Source organism: Tribolium madens, unplaced genomic scaffold, assembly GCF_015345945.1.
Source record: "Tribolium madens isolate multiple individuals breed KSU strain unplaced genomic scaffold, Tmad_KSU_1.1 Scaffold_19;HRSCAF=116;Tcas5.2_LG9, whole genome shotgun sequence".
In the NCBI taxonomy this organism is placed as follows: domain Eukaryota; kingdom Metazoa; phylum Arthropoda; class Insecta; order Coleoptera; family Tenebrionidae; genus Tribolium; species Tribolium madens.
Genome location: NW_025400983.1, coordinates 3,823,707 through 3,838,548, shown reverse-complemented (window position 1 = coordinate 3,838,548; position 14,842 = coordinate 3,823,707). Strand labels below are relative to the sequence as shown.

Genomic DNA, 14,842 nt, shown 5'->3' with positions numbered 1-14,842 from the left:
AGACTTATATTGTGAGGTAAAATAGGATTTAAAATTGAGAAGATAGTCTCTAAAGTGTGCATATTTTTGGACTAGCGGATAAGCAATACAAATTTCAATGAAATTTTGACGCAATAGGAGACCCTGCAAAACACCAAAACGACAATTTGTAATTTCAAAAGGCATGCTTTTGCCTTTTTGGGTGAGAATTTGGTGTTTTTTTGTTTTTTTTTTTGAGTTGGCCAAACTGATTTTTTGAATTCAAGTAGCTCTTAGTGCTGCAGTGCTACTTGAATAATGATTAAGTATTTTTCTGAAGTCGTCCGTAAAGTGAACGAAATAGTCTGTAAAGTAACTCAAATCAGTTCGTAAAATAGTAATTTTTTAGACTTATATTGTGAGGTAAAATAGTATTTAAAATTGAGAAGATAGTCTCTAAAGTGTGCATATTTTTGGACTAGCGGATTAGCAATACAAATTTGAATGAAATTTTGACGCAATAGGAGACCCTGCAAAACACCAAAACGACCATTTGTAATTTCAAAACGCATGTTTTAGCTTTCTTGGGTGAGAATTTAGTGTTTTTTTTTAAGTAAGTAAGTTGGCCAAACTGATTTTTTGCTACTTGAACAATGATTAAGTATTTTTCTGAAGTCATCCGTAAAGTGAACGAAATAGTCTGTAAAGTAACTCAAATCAGTTCGTAAAATATTACTTTTTTAGTTTTATATTGTGACGTAAAATAGTATTTAAAATTGAGAAGATAGTCTGTAAAGTGTGCATATTTTGGACTAGCGGATTAACAATATAAATTTGAATGAAATTTTGACGCAATAGAGACCCTACAAAACACCATTTCAAAACTGAAATTTTTTATTTATTAGATAACAGGATAACAAACTGATTTTTTTAGTAGCACTTAAATGTGCTACTTGAACAATGATAAACTATTTTTCTGAAATCGTTTCTAAAGTGAACGAAATAGTCTGTAAATTAACTCAAAACAGTTCGTAAAATAGTACTTTTTAAGACTCATATGTCATTGATAAAATATAAAATAGTATCTAAAATTGACAAAATAGTTTCTAATGTGTGCAAGTTTTGAACTAGCGGATTAAAAATATAAATTTTTGAATGAAACTTTGCAAGAGCAAAACATCAAAACGACAATTTGAATTTCAAAACTGATGTTTTTGCCTTACCTATTGGATAACGGGTGGCTAGAATTTTTTATTTTTTTTAAAGTTGGACAGATTGATTTTATTAAATTCAAGAAACACTAAAATGTACTTTGAAGCAATGATAAACTGTTTTTCTGAAATCGTTTGTAAAGTGAACGAAATAGTCTGTAAAGTGTGCATATTTTGGACTATCGAATTAAAAATATACATTTTTGAATAAAATCTTGACGCAATCGGAGACCCTGACGAAGAACAAAACATCAAAACGACAATTTGTAATTTCAATGTTTTTTTCTTCTTAATTAAGGGGAGGTTAGGTTTTTTTTAAATTGGATAAACTGACCTTTTTAAATTCAAGTAACATCAAAATGCGCTACTGGAATAGTGATAAACATTTTGTCTGAAATAGTCAGTAGAGTGAACAAAATAGTACGTAAAGTAACCTAAGCTAGTCTGTAAAGTAGTACTTTTCTGAACTCATATGTCATTAATTGACAAAATAGTCCGTAAACTGTGCATGTTTTGGACTAGAGGCTTAGAAATAGAAATTTTTTGAATGAAATTTTGATGTAGTTGTTCGTTATTTTATTCCTGCTAGTCCAGAATGTAGCAGTTGATTTTTTTGACCACTTTGTATAATAAATAACATGGATAAGAGGTGACTGGGATTTTTTGTTTTTTTAGGACAATTTTTTTTTACTTTGAGAAATGCTAAAATGTGCTACTAAAAAATGTCCGTAAGGTTGACGAAAAAGTATGTAAAATTGACAAGTGTGCATGTTTTAGATTAGCAAATTTGAAATGAAGATTTTTTAATAAAATTTTAATATAGTTGCTAAAGCCGTTTTATTCTTGCTTTGTAAAATAACTCTTAATTTTTTTCCGAGTACCTTGTATAATAAATAACATGGATAAGGGGTGTCTGGATTTGTTGTTTTTTTAAGTTGGACATACTGTTTTTTTTATTCAAGAAACAATAAAATGCGCTACTACCTAGATTATTTTTCTAAAATTGTCAGTACAGTGAGCGAAATAGCAGATACGTATTAAATAACCCAAAACAGTCCGTAAAGTCGTACTTTTCTGAACTCATATCTCATTAATTGACGAAATAGTCCGTAAAGTGTGCATGTTTTGACATAGCGGATTAGAAATATAAATTTTTGAATGAAATTTTGACGCAATCGGAGACCCTGACGAAGAGCAAAACACCAAAACACAATTTGTAATTTTAAAACTGATGTTTTTGCCTTATTGGATAACAGGTGGTTGGGATTTTTTTTTTTTTGTTGAACAAACTGTAGAAATACTGAAATGCGCTACTAGAATTATAATAAACCATTTTTTTGAAATCGTCCTTAAGGTGGACGAAATAGTCAGAATAGTTCGTAAAGTAGTACTTTTTTGGATTCATGTTATAAATTGTAATATAAATATATATATAAATATAATATAGTGCGAATAAAATTGACAATATAGTCCGTAAAATGTGCAGTTTTGGACTATCAAATTAGAGATGTTAATTTTTGAATGAAATTTTGACGTAAGGAGCCAAATCGAGAAACCTGATGAAGAACAAAATACCAAGACGACAATTTGTAATTTCAATGTTTTTTTCTTCCTAAATAAAGACTGAATTCAAATAATACTAAAAATCGTCCGTAAAATTGTCAGTAAAGTGAGCGAAATATAGTACGAAAAGTAGCCCAAAACAGTCCGTAAAGTCGTACTTTTCTGAACTCATATGTCATTAATTGACAAAATAGGCCGCAAAGTGTACATGTTTTGAACTAGCGTATTAGAATTGAAAAAAAAATCACCCGTTATCCAATAACGCAAAAACATCAGTTTTGAAATTTCAAATTGTCGTTTTGGTGTTTTGTTCTTCGTCAAGGAGCCAAAAGAAAATCCTAACGAAGATCAAAACATCAAAACGACAATTTGTATTTTCAATGTTTTTGGAATTCTTTTTTAAGTTGGACAAACTGATTTTTTTGAATCCAAATAACACTAAATAATAAACTATTTTTCTGAAATCGTCTGTTAAGTGAACGAAATAGAACCTTAAAGTAACCCAAATTAGTCAGTAAAGTAGTACTTTTCTGAACTCAGATGTCATTAACTGACAAAATAGTCCGTAAAGTGTGCATGTTTTGGACTAGAGCAATAGAAATCTTTTGAATAAAATTTTGATGTAGTTGCTCGTCGGGGTTGTGTTATTCCTGCTTTGTAGTACAGAATGTAGCTGTTGATTTTTTCCGACTACCTTGTATAATAAATAACATGTCACCGATTTTTAAAACTGGTTTTCTCCAGCATTACGACCACCAAAAGATAACACAAAGATTACAAAGCACGACATAAAATTTAATCGTCCATGATAATTTATTTTCTTGTCTTTTGATGGTTTTTACAACTAAAGTGTTGATCTTTTTCTTCATAAGTTGATCGTAATTTGGTCTATTTTAATTTATTTCTTTCGAATCGTGTGGTAATTGCAAACCGCAAAATGACATAATAACAGTGATAGACACAGGAAGAGAATTGTAAAGATAATAAATAATGATTTTGGGGGGACCTCGAAAAAATCGTGTGGAACACAGCTCGCGATAAAACCACAATAAACCTATTTTATGGACCGAAGTAATAAAAATAATTCGAGGCTACCTAAGTTGGAAAAATTTCTCGTGGATATAAATTCCAATAATAATTTATCGTTCTTACCGCCACTTCGTCCTCCTGTTCTGAAACCACGTCTTGACTTGAGCGTCGGTCATTTTGAGCGTTTTTGCGAGCGCCGCGCGTTCTGCCGACGCTAAATACTTCTGTTTGTGGAAACGTTTCTCCAATTCGGCGATTTGTAAACGGGTGAAAGACGTTCGGGGCTTCTTTCGCTTCGGGGGCGTTCTGTTTTGGTAGGGGTGGCCGATCCGCCTCGTCATCGGAAACGTCGCTAAAAAATCGATAAACAATTTTTACTGATTTAGAAACATTTTATTAATTATTAGGGCAAACAGCAATTGTGGTCTGATAAAATCGGCATGATAAAGAGTTTGATAACATATTTTAGCGCAATTATTTTCTAATTAGTAATTAGGGTTTTGGTCAGGGTCGGACAAAAACCTCACAAATTTCAGTAAAAAAGACGTAAAATACATCAGTTTCATTTATTTCTTATCATTAAAATCGTAGTTTAGCAAAAATTTTAAATAATTTAATCTACAGTTAAAAGAAAGAATTTTAATTGCAGAATATCGCAAAATAAATAGAGTTTCACAATTAAAAAACAAAGTTACGATCAATTGAAAAATGTACAGGGTGCTGCATTTTGGATGTCTAAACTAAGAGGTTTAGAAAAACGAGTAATACATTCTGGGGCTCATTTTTTGAGAAAATAATATCGGTTAAAACCGCATTCCGCTATCGTCTAAAATTGCCATTTTAGACAAATCTAAAAAAAATCATATCTTTGTTATTATAGAAGACACAGATGGCACTTTTTTACGTAGAATTTAATATTGTAGTTAATAATTTTTTTCAGATGTTTATTTAGCCGTAATAAGATAAACTTGTATTTTTTTAATGGGAATCATAGATGGCTTCGATTTTTAAAAAGCTTGTTTTTTTCTCATTTAAAAAATATATATATGTAACAGATTATTATAATACATTTTTACCAAAAAAATTGATTTTTGTCCGCAGTTGGACAGGAAAAAAAGTTACATCTTTAACTAAAAGAATTTAAATTCAACGAGTGTCACTAATGAAAGAGTTAAGTTTAGTTAAAAGAAAGAATTTTAATTACAGAATCCTGCAAAATAAATATATAGTTTCACAATTAAAAAACAAAGTTGCGATCAATTGAAAAATGTGCAGAGTGCTGCATTTTGGATGTCCGAAACTAAGAGGTTTAGTCAAAAACGAGTAATACATTCTGGGGCTCATTTTTTGAGAAAATAATATCGGTTAAAACCGCATTTCGCTATCGTCTTTTGTTATACCTAGACAAAAATTGGCATTTTAGACAAATCTAAAAAAATTTAAAAAAAAATTAACTTCGTTATTATAGAAGACACAGATTTGAAATAAAGACATGCAGACACTTTTTTACGTAGAATTTAATAATGGAGTTAACATTTTTTTTCAGTTGTTTGTTTAGCCGTAAAAAGATAAACTTGATTTTTTTTAATGGGAATTATGGAGGGCTTTGATTTTTAAAAAGCTTGTTTTTTTCTTATCTAAAAAATATACAGGTGCGCCAGAACTCGCGCCCCAGAGAAAAATGTTATATAAGGTAGGATACCAAAAATATGAAAAAAATGTTAAAAAAAAATTATCTATAAAAATTTTGAAGTTATGAGGGTTTAAAGTTTGCACTTTGACTCTATTTATTTCTGTTGAAAAAATAATTTTTCAAGTTTTTTTGCTATAGGCTATTAAAAAAGGAAACAAGGAGGCTGTAACCTAAATTGTAACTCTGTTCAATGTTATTTGTGGCTTTTATTGGCACTAAATAATTGTAAAAAAAAACATATACAAGATCATCAGTATCCTTAAATAGATATAAAAAAAATGTCAAATGTCAAAAAATACATGTCAAAATTTTTTGGCAGATAGAATTTTTTAAACATTTTTTTCATGTTCCTGGTATCTTACCTTACTTGAAAATTTTCTCTGGGGCGCGAGTTCTGGCACACCCTGTATATTTGTAACAGATTAAAAAATATCTTTGATTTTTGTCTGCAGTTGGACATGAAAAAAAGTTGCATCTTCAACTAAAAAAATTTAACCTATATTATTCAGCTAGTGTCACTAATAAAAAAGTTTTCTAAGTAGGTACTAAACAATGAAAAAAATGCAAAATAATTCGTAAATATACTTATTGGCGATTAATAACATTTCTTTGTTTTTAAACAAGCTAACATTACTATTGCAACTTCTAGTGATACATATATGTATAGAGTGTTGTAAAAAAAGCCGCTTTCAATAAAATATATTTTATATGACACAAAAATGTTGTGTTGACTGTTGTCACATTTGTTTTTCCTATTTTTGTGTTTTTCAAAAGTATGTACATAATAATTTTGTTCTGAGCCGATCGCATATACAATAAAGTATCGTGTTTTTTTAATTTTTATAATTTTATCTATTTTTTCATCTATTTCACAGTTCACAAAACTCTTATTGGTTATTATTTACACATTTTAAGTGAAATAGTTTTTCTATGGCTAACTATTATCAAACAAAATATGTATTTAATTTTTTAAGTAAAATATTCTGTTACAAATACATATTTTTTAGATCACAAAAAAATAAGCTTTTCAAAATTGCTATATAGCCGCTTATGATTTCCATTAAAAAATACAAGTTTATCTTATTAAAACTAAACAAATAACTGAAAAAAAATTGTTCACCACATTATTATTTCTTAATTTCGTTAGATTTCGCTAAAATGTCAACTTTGTCTGTAAGTTGAAAACAAAAGATGATAGCGGGATGCGGTTTTATACAATATTATTTTCTCAAAAAATGAGCCTCGTTTTTGACGAAATCTCTTATAGTTTGGGAGATTCCCTATTCGGACATCCATCCTGTACAATTTCATCATCTGATTTAATCTCTGTATAATAAATAGGCATTAAAATTATATCAGACTATACCTACCATCATAGAGCAAAGGCATTGTTTACTAATGTGCAAAAATCCACTTTTCTATTATTAATGGGTTTCTAAGGGTCGGTTTAGATTTAATTGCAATTAAATTTTAATTTGCTAATTGGCTAATTTGACATTTGTCAATTAAATGAACTTGAATTAGTAACTTGAATTAGTTTAATTCTTTATTGAATTTTAATTCAATTTCAACAAAACTCATTTTCAATTTTTCGCCGAGTTAAAAGTAAATAAAAAATAAAATCAAATCGACTAAATTTTAACATTTCTCAAGTCGTAAAAAAATATTTTGTTCTTATCATATTTTAACATTTTAATTGAATTTAATCTTAACTGAAGTAAAAAATCGTTTTAATTTTGACATTTTTTTACTACTTAGTGAAAATCTTATTTTTCATGTTACGTTGTAAACATAACAAATAAAATATCATTAATTTGACACAAAAAATTGTTAAAAAAGTACAATTTGTCAGAGGTAAAGAAAGTAAAAAAAATAATAAACCCGGTTAAATTTTAACATATTTTGCGACTTGTACTAATAACTTTAAAACCTCTTAAATTCTAATAAAATAAAAAACAAAGAACACGTATTGTCTGACTGGTAGTCAAACTAAATGGTTGTTATTAAAATATCCTTATTAGTGCGATTTTTGAAGACTGAAATACCCAAATAACTCTTTTCTTATATGTTCAATTTTTCGCTGAGTTAAAAGTAAAGAAAAATAAAAACAAATTGACTAAATTTTAACATTTCTCAAGTCGTAAAAAAGTATTTTTTTCTTATGATATTTTAACATTTTAATTGAATTGAATCTTAAATAAAGTAAGAAATCGTTTTAATTTTGACTTTTTTTTTACTACCTATAATGCAGATCTTATTTTTCATGTTACGTTGTAAACATAATAACAGGTAAAATGTTATTAATTTGACACAAGAATTTGTTCAAAAAGTACAATTAGTCAGAGGTAAAAAAAGTAAAAAAGAAATAATAAACCCGGTTTAATTTTAACATATTTTGCGACTTGTACTAATAACCTTAGATTGGTAGTCTAAACTAAATGGTTGTTTTTAAAATATTCTTTTTATTGCGATTTTTGAAGACTGAAATATTCGAAATAACTCTTTTCTTTTATGTTTTTCTGGATAGAAATTAAATGTTGCGATAAAAGTCCCACTTTGATACTTTTTGCGTAGACTACAATTAATTCCGACCTTTAACATTGTTATTTTCCTGAATTAAACGCCAATTACATTAAAAGCGACTTCATTACCATCAAACGAAAGCGAGATCGCACAGTGTGAAGGATAAAATGTTCAAAGGCAAAGTCTGTGTTATTTCTGTTTCACTTAACTAATCAAATATGACAATGAAAATCTCATTGGAGGCGCAAACCGCCTCCAAGAGCAAAAGCGATATTTCGTTGGCGTTTATCTTGATGTAAGCGCTTGTGTCAAAGATGTCTTTCGCGACGATTTATCAAAATGTGTCACTTCTTAAAACCGATTAACTGGGTGCACGCACAGCAAGACATTTTTCCCTACAAATAATTTTCGTAATGCGAGAAAAATAATGATTTTTATATTGTGGATGAAAGGTACGTATTAGCGATTATCGTGGATAACCGAGTCCGAGCTTAACTACCAGTTAAAGCTATTGAATTTTATTTGAAAACCTCCGAAGCACGTCGCTCGCACTGTAATTATCCGCCATCTTGAATTTTATAATAAAAATGAGCATTTCAAACACGCCGTATTAACCACACGTAAAAACATCATTAAGAAATCAGCCAATGGGAACGGTTCACGTAATAGGATTTTTTATCGTCCCCTCTATATACAGATTACATCTGACAAGTAATAGAACAACGGCGAACAATGCTTCCGACATTAGTTTTAAAATTGACGAAATCATTTCTGTTGTTTTAATTAAACATAATTCGGTGGAAGAGTCAGAAGCCACTCACACGTTCGCTCACTCGCGCATCAATCACCATTTCACGTGACGTTTTATTTCGACGTAATGCAATTTTATTTTACAATACTCGTACACCGCTTATTATTTTTAATGCGATTGCAATATGTGTTTGCATGCCGTGTTGAATTAAATGTTAAATTCGATTAGTATTGAATTTTAATGGGGCTGACCTGCTGTCACACGATCGTATTAATATATTAACGTTTTACATGACATTTCAACTAATAATTAACTGTAATTTATTGTAATTATAGGATCGAACGCTTCGCTAATATTTATCGTTGCGACGATTAACACTGATGTAAAATATGTACTCAAGTAATTGCGTTTTACATTATTCAGTTTCTAATAGCTCTATTCATCTTTAATTAGAGGTAAGTGGCGCGAGTCAATTACAAGGAATTACGCTGATGAGGTAACGACATTTCAACAAAATGTCAGTTTATTAGCTAGATCTGAACGAGAAACTGATTGAGAATTTAAAATTACATTATGCGAGGTCGACAAATTAACCTTTCCTTTTTACTAAATCTAATACGCCCAAGTTCTTGATTTAATTTCATTCTAATAAGAATACAAATTGGATAACGGGCAAATCAGACGTTTATTAGGAAATTCAGCTCTGGAGTAATGTTAACAAAAGTACAAAAATATGAACGCTTGATGGTAAAAGCAGTTCTACATTTTTTAAAAAAGACAAATTTTGTGTAAAATGTGCCATGTAAAATGTACCTAATACAAAATCCAGTTCTTACTAATACTCCAAATATAGCATTGAATAAAACCAACTTATTAAAAATAAGTCATGAAATTTATGTAAAAAGTGCTAAACAAAACAATTATTACCTATTTGAGCACCGAAAGTGAAACTTTTTTACAAAATTTTGATCACTTGATGTTAAAATTATTTTTTTTTTAAACGGGTAAATTTTGTGTAATGTGTAAAACTGATGGAATTTTACATAAGCGTTAGTGTAATTTTAATTGTTGGTAATACAAAATCCAGGTTTTACTATACTGAATGTAACATTAAATAAAAAAATATATCCAATAAAAATAAGCATTATGATATCAACAGGGTGTGTCAGAACGCACGCCCCAGAGAAAAATTTCAAGTAAGATAAGATTCCTACCAGGTAAGTACACGGAAAAAATGTTTAAATTATTCTAACTGTCAAAAATTTTGACATTTATTATTTAACATTTGACATTTTGTTATGTCAATTTCATGATACTTATGATCTTGTATATGTTTTTTTATAATTTTACTGCAATTTTACTGCAATAAAAAAATCTATAATTTTGTTGGTTTCACTCAGTTTAACTGGTTTTTGGGCAAAACAAAGACAAAAATAAATCGAAAAAAACAAAAATTTGATTGCATTGCAAATTTCTCCAAAAATATTTAAAAAACAATCAAATTCTTTAGATTTTACTAAACATGGTCCAAAATGACAAATTACTTTTGCTTTTTTTGTTATTCTAGTTTTTTCGACTGTTTAAGCATGTTTCTAACATTACAACAAAAAATTTCAAAAATAAAAAAAACTTTAATATTATTATTTCTTAGCTTCTACGTTCAACTTATCAGAGACTCATTTATTTTGCAAATTCTTGTCCAACACGCCTAGAAATCACCAAAAAATTGATATTTTGTTAATTGCTCTCGATTTAACTAAATTTTGAAAAAAGTTACGTCAAAAATAAGCTCATATTTTGCAAAAACATACCAAAAAGTCAACGCGTAAGTTAAAAAGTATAATAGTTTTGCAATTTTCTAGCATTTAGCACGTTTTTCAGCGAGAAACACAATTATTTCGCTCAATTTCATAAAAAACAAGCCTAAAATTTAATAAAATAAACTAACAATAGTGTTACTTTTGCCTTTTTCGAGTGTTTAAGCACGGTTTTGAGAAAAAAAACAAACAAATTTCGAAAAATTTAGTTCAAATTGGCTAAAAAATTATAAAATCTAAGCAAAACTGATATTATTTCTAATTTGCTTTACTTGATGGTAAAGGTACCAAAATTTTATCAATAAGAGCCACAAATAACATTAAATAACAATACAATTTGTGATACAGCTTCCTTTTTTCCTCTTCTAATAGCCTGTAGCAAAAAAACTTGAATTATTTCTCCAACAGAAATAAATAAGAGTCAAAGTGCAAAATTTAATCTCTCATAACTTCGAAATTTTCATAGATAGAATTTTTCCCCATGTTCTTGGTATCTTAATTTACATGGCATTTTTCTCTGGGGCGCGAGTTCTGGCGCACCCTGTATGTTAAAAGCACAAAATATTTGAGCAGAGAAAGTGTAATTTTAGACCTTCACACAACGTTTTACTCTTATTTTTTTTACAAGATTTAACTAATCATTTGATTATGGAAGAATGTTCAAAAAATCTTGCAACTCAACTCTCAAATTTGGGTTTCGTTCACATTTTTGATAACTACATTCGTTTTTGAAATTTATTTTTTATTATTGTGAAGCTGTGTAAGTTTGCATTTTTTCGAAAAAAAGTTTTTGTCATTTACACTATCTTGTGATATAAATAAAAAGAAAGACAATCATTTTTCTAAGTGTGCTTTTCGTACAAAATGTCCGCACCTCTAAATAAAATAACACACCAAAACTTTTACTAAAATAAATCTCGATACATGTTTCGCCAACTATAACCGGATAATGATGATATCATCATCATCCTTTCTTCAATTTTTCAAAATTCTCTGAAGGAATTTGTCTTTTTATGGTTTTAATGAAACAATATTTTATCCCCTCACATAAAAAAATTGTGCATAAAAAGTTTTTGCTGGGTCACTCTGTATAACAATTTGCGCGAATTTCGGTGTAATTCGAAGATCTGTTGTTTCCTTTCGCTGTCATAAATATTGAATTTCCGCTCCTGCGGTCACAAATCACATTACATTACGGTAATTATGAGTGCAACCGCACTCCACCCTCCAGGTCATCTCTTCCACAAGCACCCCAAAAGAGGGGCTGCACGCTGATGCCGCCGTAATTTTACGATCCATCCGGCAAAGAGCCGCTCTTGAAGATGGTAGTGCCGTGAAGTTATTACATCATTACTGCGACGATATCATAAAGTGTTTCAGCACATTATAACACCCCCATTTTCCTGGTCCAAATTCCCGTGTTAAAAGCTCCATCGTTCGCTTAATTAAAATAGTTTTCCGAAAGTTATACGGGGTGTCCCAAGTTTTAGGGCCGGCGCAAAAATAAATTTTTCTAATTGATTAAAAAATAATTTTGGTAGTGTAAACGATTACACTGTAATTTGATGTTTTGATATTGTAAAAATTTTTTAGCGTATGGCAGTGAGACCTTAAAAATCATCCCAAACTTGGCCATAAATCACCAAAATTCCCAATTTTTACTATTACAATGTTAATTACTCAAAATCTATCAACTTTTCTATTATTTCTTGTTATACAGGCTGTATTATGAAAATAACTCCATTATTTTTAAAGTTATGACAATACTTCTTAGAACAAATTTGAACATTTTTTGTCATCTATCGTTTGGGATAGATGCTAAATTAATACTGTTTTCTGTTTCACCGGAAATGACATCAACTTTTTTTTGTATATTTTACCCCTTTTGGATTCTTTGTTTAATTGTCTTTTAACAAGTTTTAGTACCATGTGCCTAAAACCAACCGTTCGTGAGATATGAGTCAACTAAAAATTTATTAAAATAGGCAGTGGAAAACAATAATATTAAGTAATGTTGACAAATATTATTACTTTGCATTTTCTCTTATTATTTTTATACTATTTGGTGTTCTGGTGATAATGTGTTAACAGACATGATTCAAGAATATTTTTAAAGCAATAAAAATAGTTGGAGACCACAACGCCTTTACACTGGGAGGTTTCCAATAAGAGAAGTTCCAATTCGTCGACCTGAAGAAAATTTGATAATGTTTGGGGTTTTTAGAAAACCCAAATTAGAACAGTTGCGTGCGATAAGCCAACGTTACTTGCAATTTCTTGAATTCTTGTTCTTGCATTTTTTTCAATACCTATCTAATTCTGTATCTCTTTGAAATTGGAGATGTTTTAATTTGGGTTTTTTAAAAGCCAAAAACATCCTCAAATTTTCTTTAAGTCGCTTAAATTTTCGACGATTTGGAACGTCTCTCATCAGAAATCACCCAGTGTAAAAGCGTAGTGCTCTCCCACAATTTTTATTTTATTCAAAATATGTCTGTTAACACATTATCATCCATGATTAACATTAAAAAGTATAAAAACAGTAAGAGAAAATGCAAAAGAATAATATTTGTCAACATTACTTGATATTATTGTTTTCCACTGCCTATTTTAATAAATACATTATTTGGTGAATATCTCACGAACGGTTAGTTTTAGGCATATGATACTAAAACTTGTTAAAAGACAATTAAACAAAAAATCCAAAAGTGGTAAAATATACAGGGTGTTCCATGAAAAAAAATAAAGTTGATGTGATTTGCGGTGAAACAGAAAACAGCATTTCTTTAGCACCTATCCTAAACGATAGATGACAAAAAATGTTCAACTTTGTTCTAAAAAGTATTGTCATAACTTTAAAAATAATAGAGTCATGGCCTGGGCCGTTTTTCATAATACAGCCTGTATAAGAAATTTTATTTAATTAAAACTTTTTTCCAAATTTGGTTTTGAACAATATTAACGCATCAAGTAGTCTATATAATCCTCTATCGTTTGCACTAGCAAAATTTTATTTTAATCAATTAGAAGTATTTATTTTTGCGCCGGGGCTAAAACTCGGGACACCCTGTACTTACCTAGGGAAAAAATCCGCGCGAATCGGATAAGTCGAAGTGAGTTATTAAGTTTATTTATGCCACAATAGTGTATTAAAACAACATACTTAACCGTAAAAGAGCTATTAAAATCCCATCGCTATCTGGAGAAAATTAATCATGACTCTCTTAAGTCACCTATAAACCAAACAAAACGTGATGAACATAATCAGTTGTTTAATGCAAAACAACATAAAGCTTTCAGGTTTGATAGCTGCGAGGGGACCAGAAAACACGACGACCACCGATGATACTACAATGTTACCTCTTGCCTTATTAATTATCCGACTTGAGGCACAAAATCCATTTTTAAGCCCGAAAACTCGTAAGAAAAATTGACACCTACTTTTTTAATATCAGAGAGTTTTTAACGCGGATGAATTTTAAATTGGCTCATTTATAATAAACGAGCGATCCTGCGGGGGATGTTTAAAATGATAAACTTTACTGCAGTCGAGTGGGGAATTCACTCCTGGAGGTGGATTGTTGAGCGTTTTCTACTTGGTTTTTCTTCTACGCTCAAAAATCGCATAAATCAACGAAGTATTTGGGCGGAAAGGTGTACCGGAAGTTTGACGCTAATTATCCCACTGAAATTAATCGGTTTATGCGTACTAAAACACGCATTTTTTAACGCAAACTTCATAAATCTTGTTTATTGTTAGTTTGAGTTGGTACAACTGCCGGAATTAATTTATTAGAGTATAAACTGGAGATTTATCTTTCCGGACTCTTATCAATGGATTGTTTATATTTCCGATACGTTTCTTCAATTAAAATTCCAAAAACTGGCACTTTAACGCCAAGGCTGATAAAGCACATTTTTGCACTAGGAGCTTTATATCACATTTACGGGCTTGTTCTCGTATTCAAAATGTAATGTTTTACTTATTTTAAAAAAGTTCGAAAAAACAAAGCAGAAAAACGCAAAATTTTAGTTTGTTCTGTTCACTTTAGGTGGGTTTTTACTAATTTTGATCGATTTTAACAGTTTTTTTAATTACAAAAAAATGAAAAAAACTGAGTTTTAAAATCTCGTTTTTTTTTAATTTTTGGGGTCTTAGGAATTAAACAAAATGCATAAAATGTTTGTCTCTCTTGAATTAAATAAATATTTTTTTAAACCAAACAGTTAGGTATATTATAAGTAATCTCAAAAAATGTAAAATTTGGTTTTCTAAAACAGCTAAATTACTATGCTA

General features: G+C 29.6%; 1 protein-coding gene across 1 annotated transcript in view; it reads right to left on the bottom strand.

Annotated features, from left to right (window-relative positions):
* LOC123015416 (T-cell leukemia homeobox protein 3-like) overlaps window positions 1-14,842 on the bottom strand; it is a 37,354-nt gene that overhangs the window by 13,033 nt on the left and 9,479 nt on the right. The window contains 1 exon segment of the mRNA XM_044415116.1: window positions 3,885-4,113. Within this exon segment, the coding sequence (XP_044271051.1) occupies window positions 3,885-4,113 (229 nt within the window).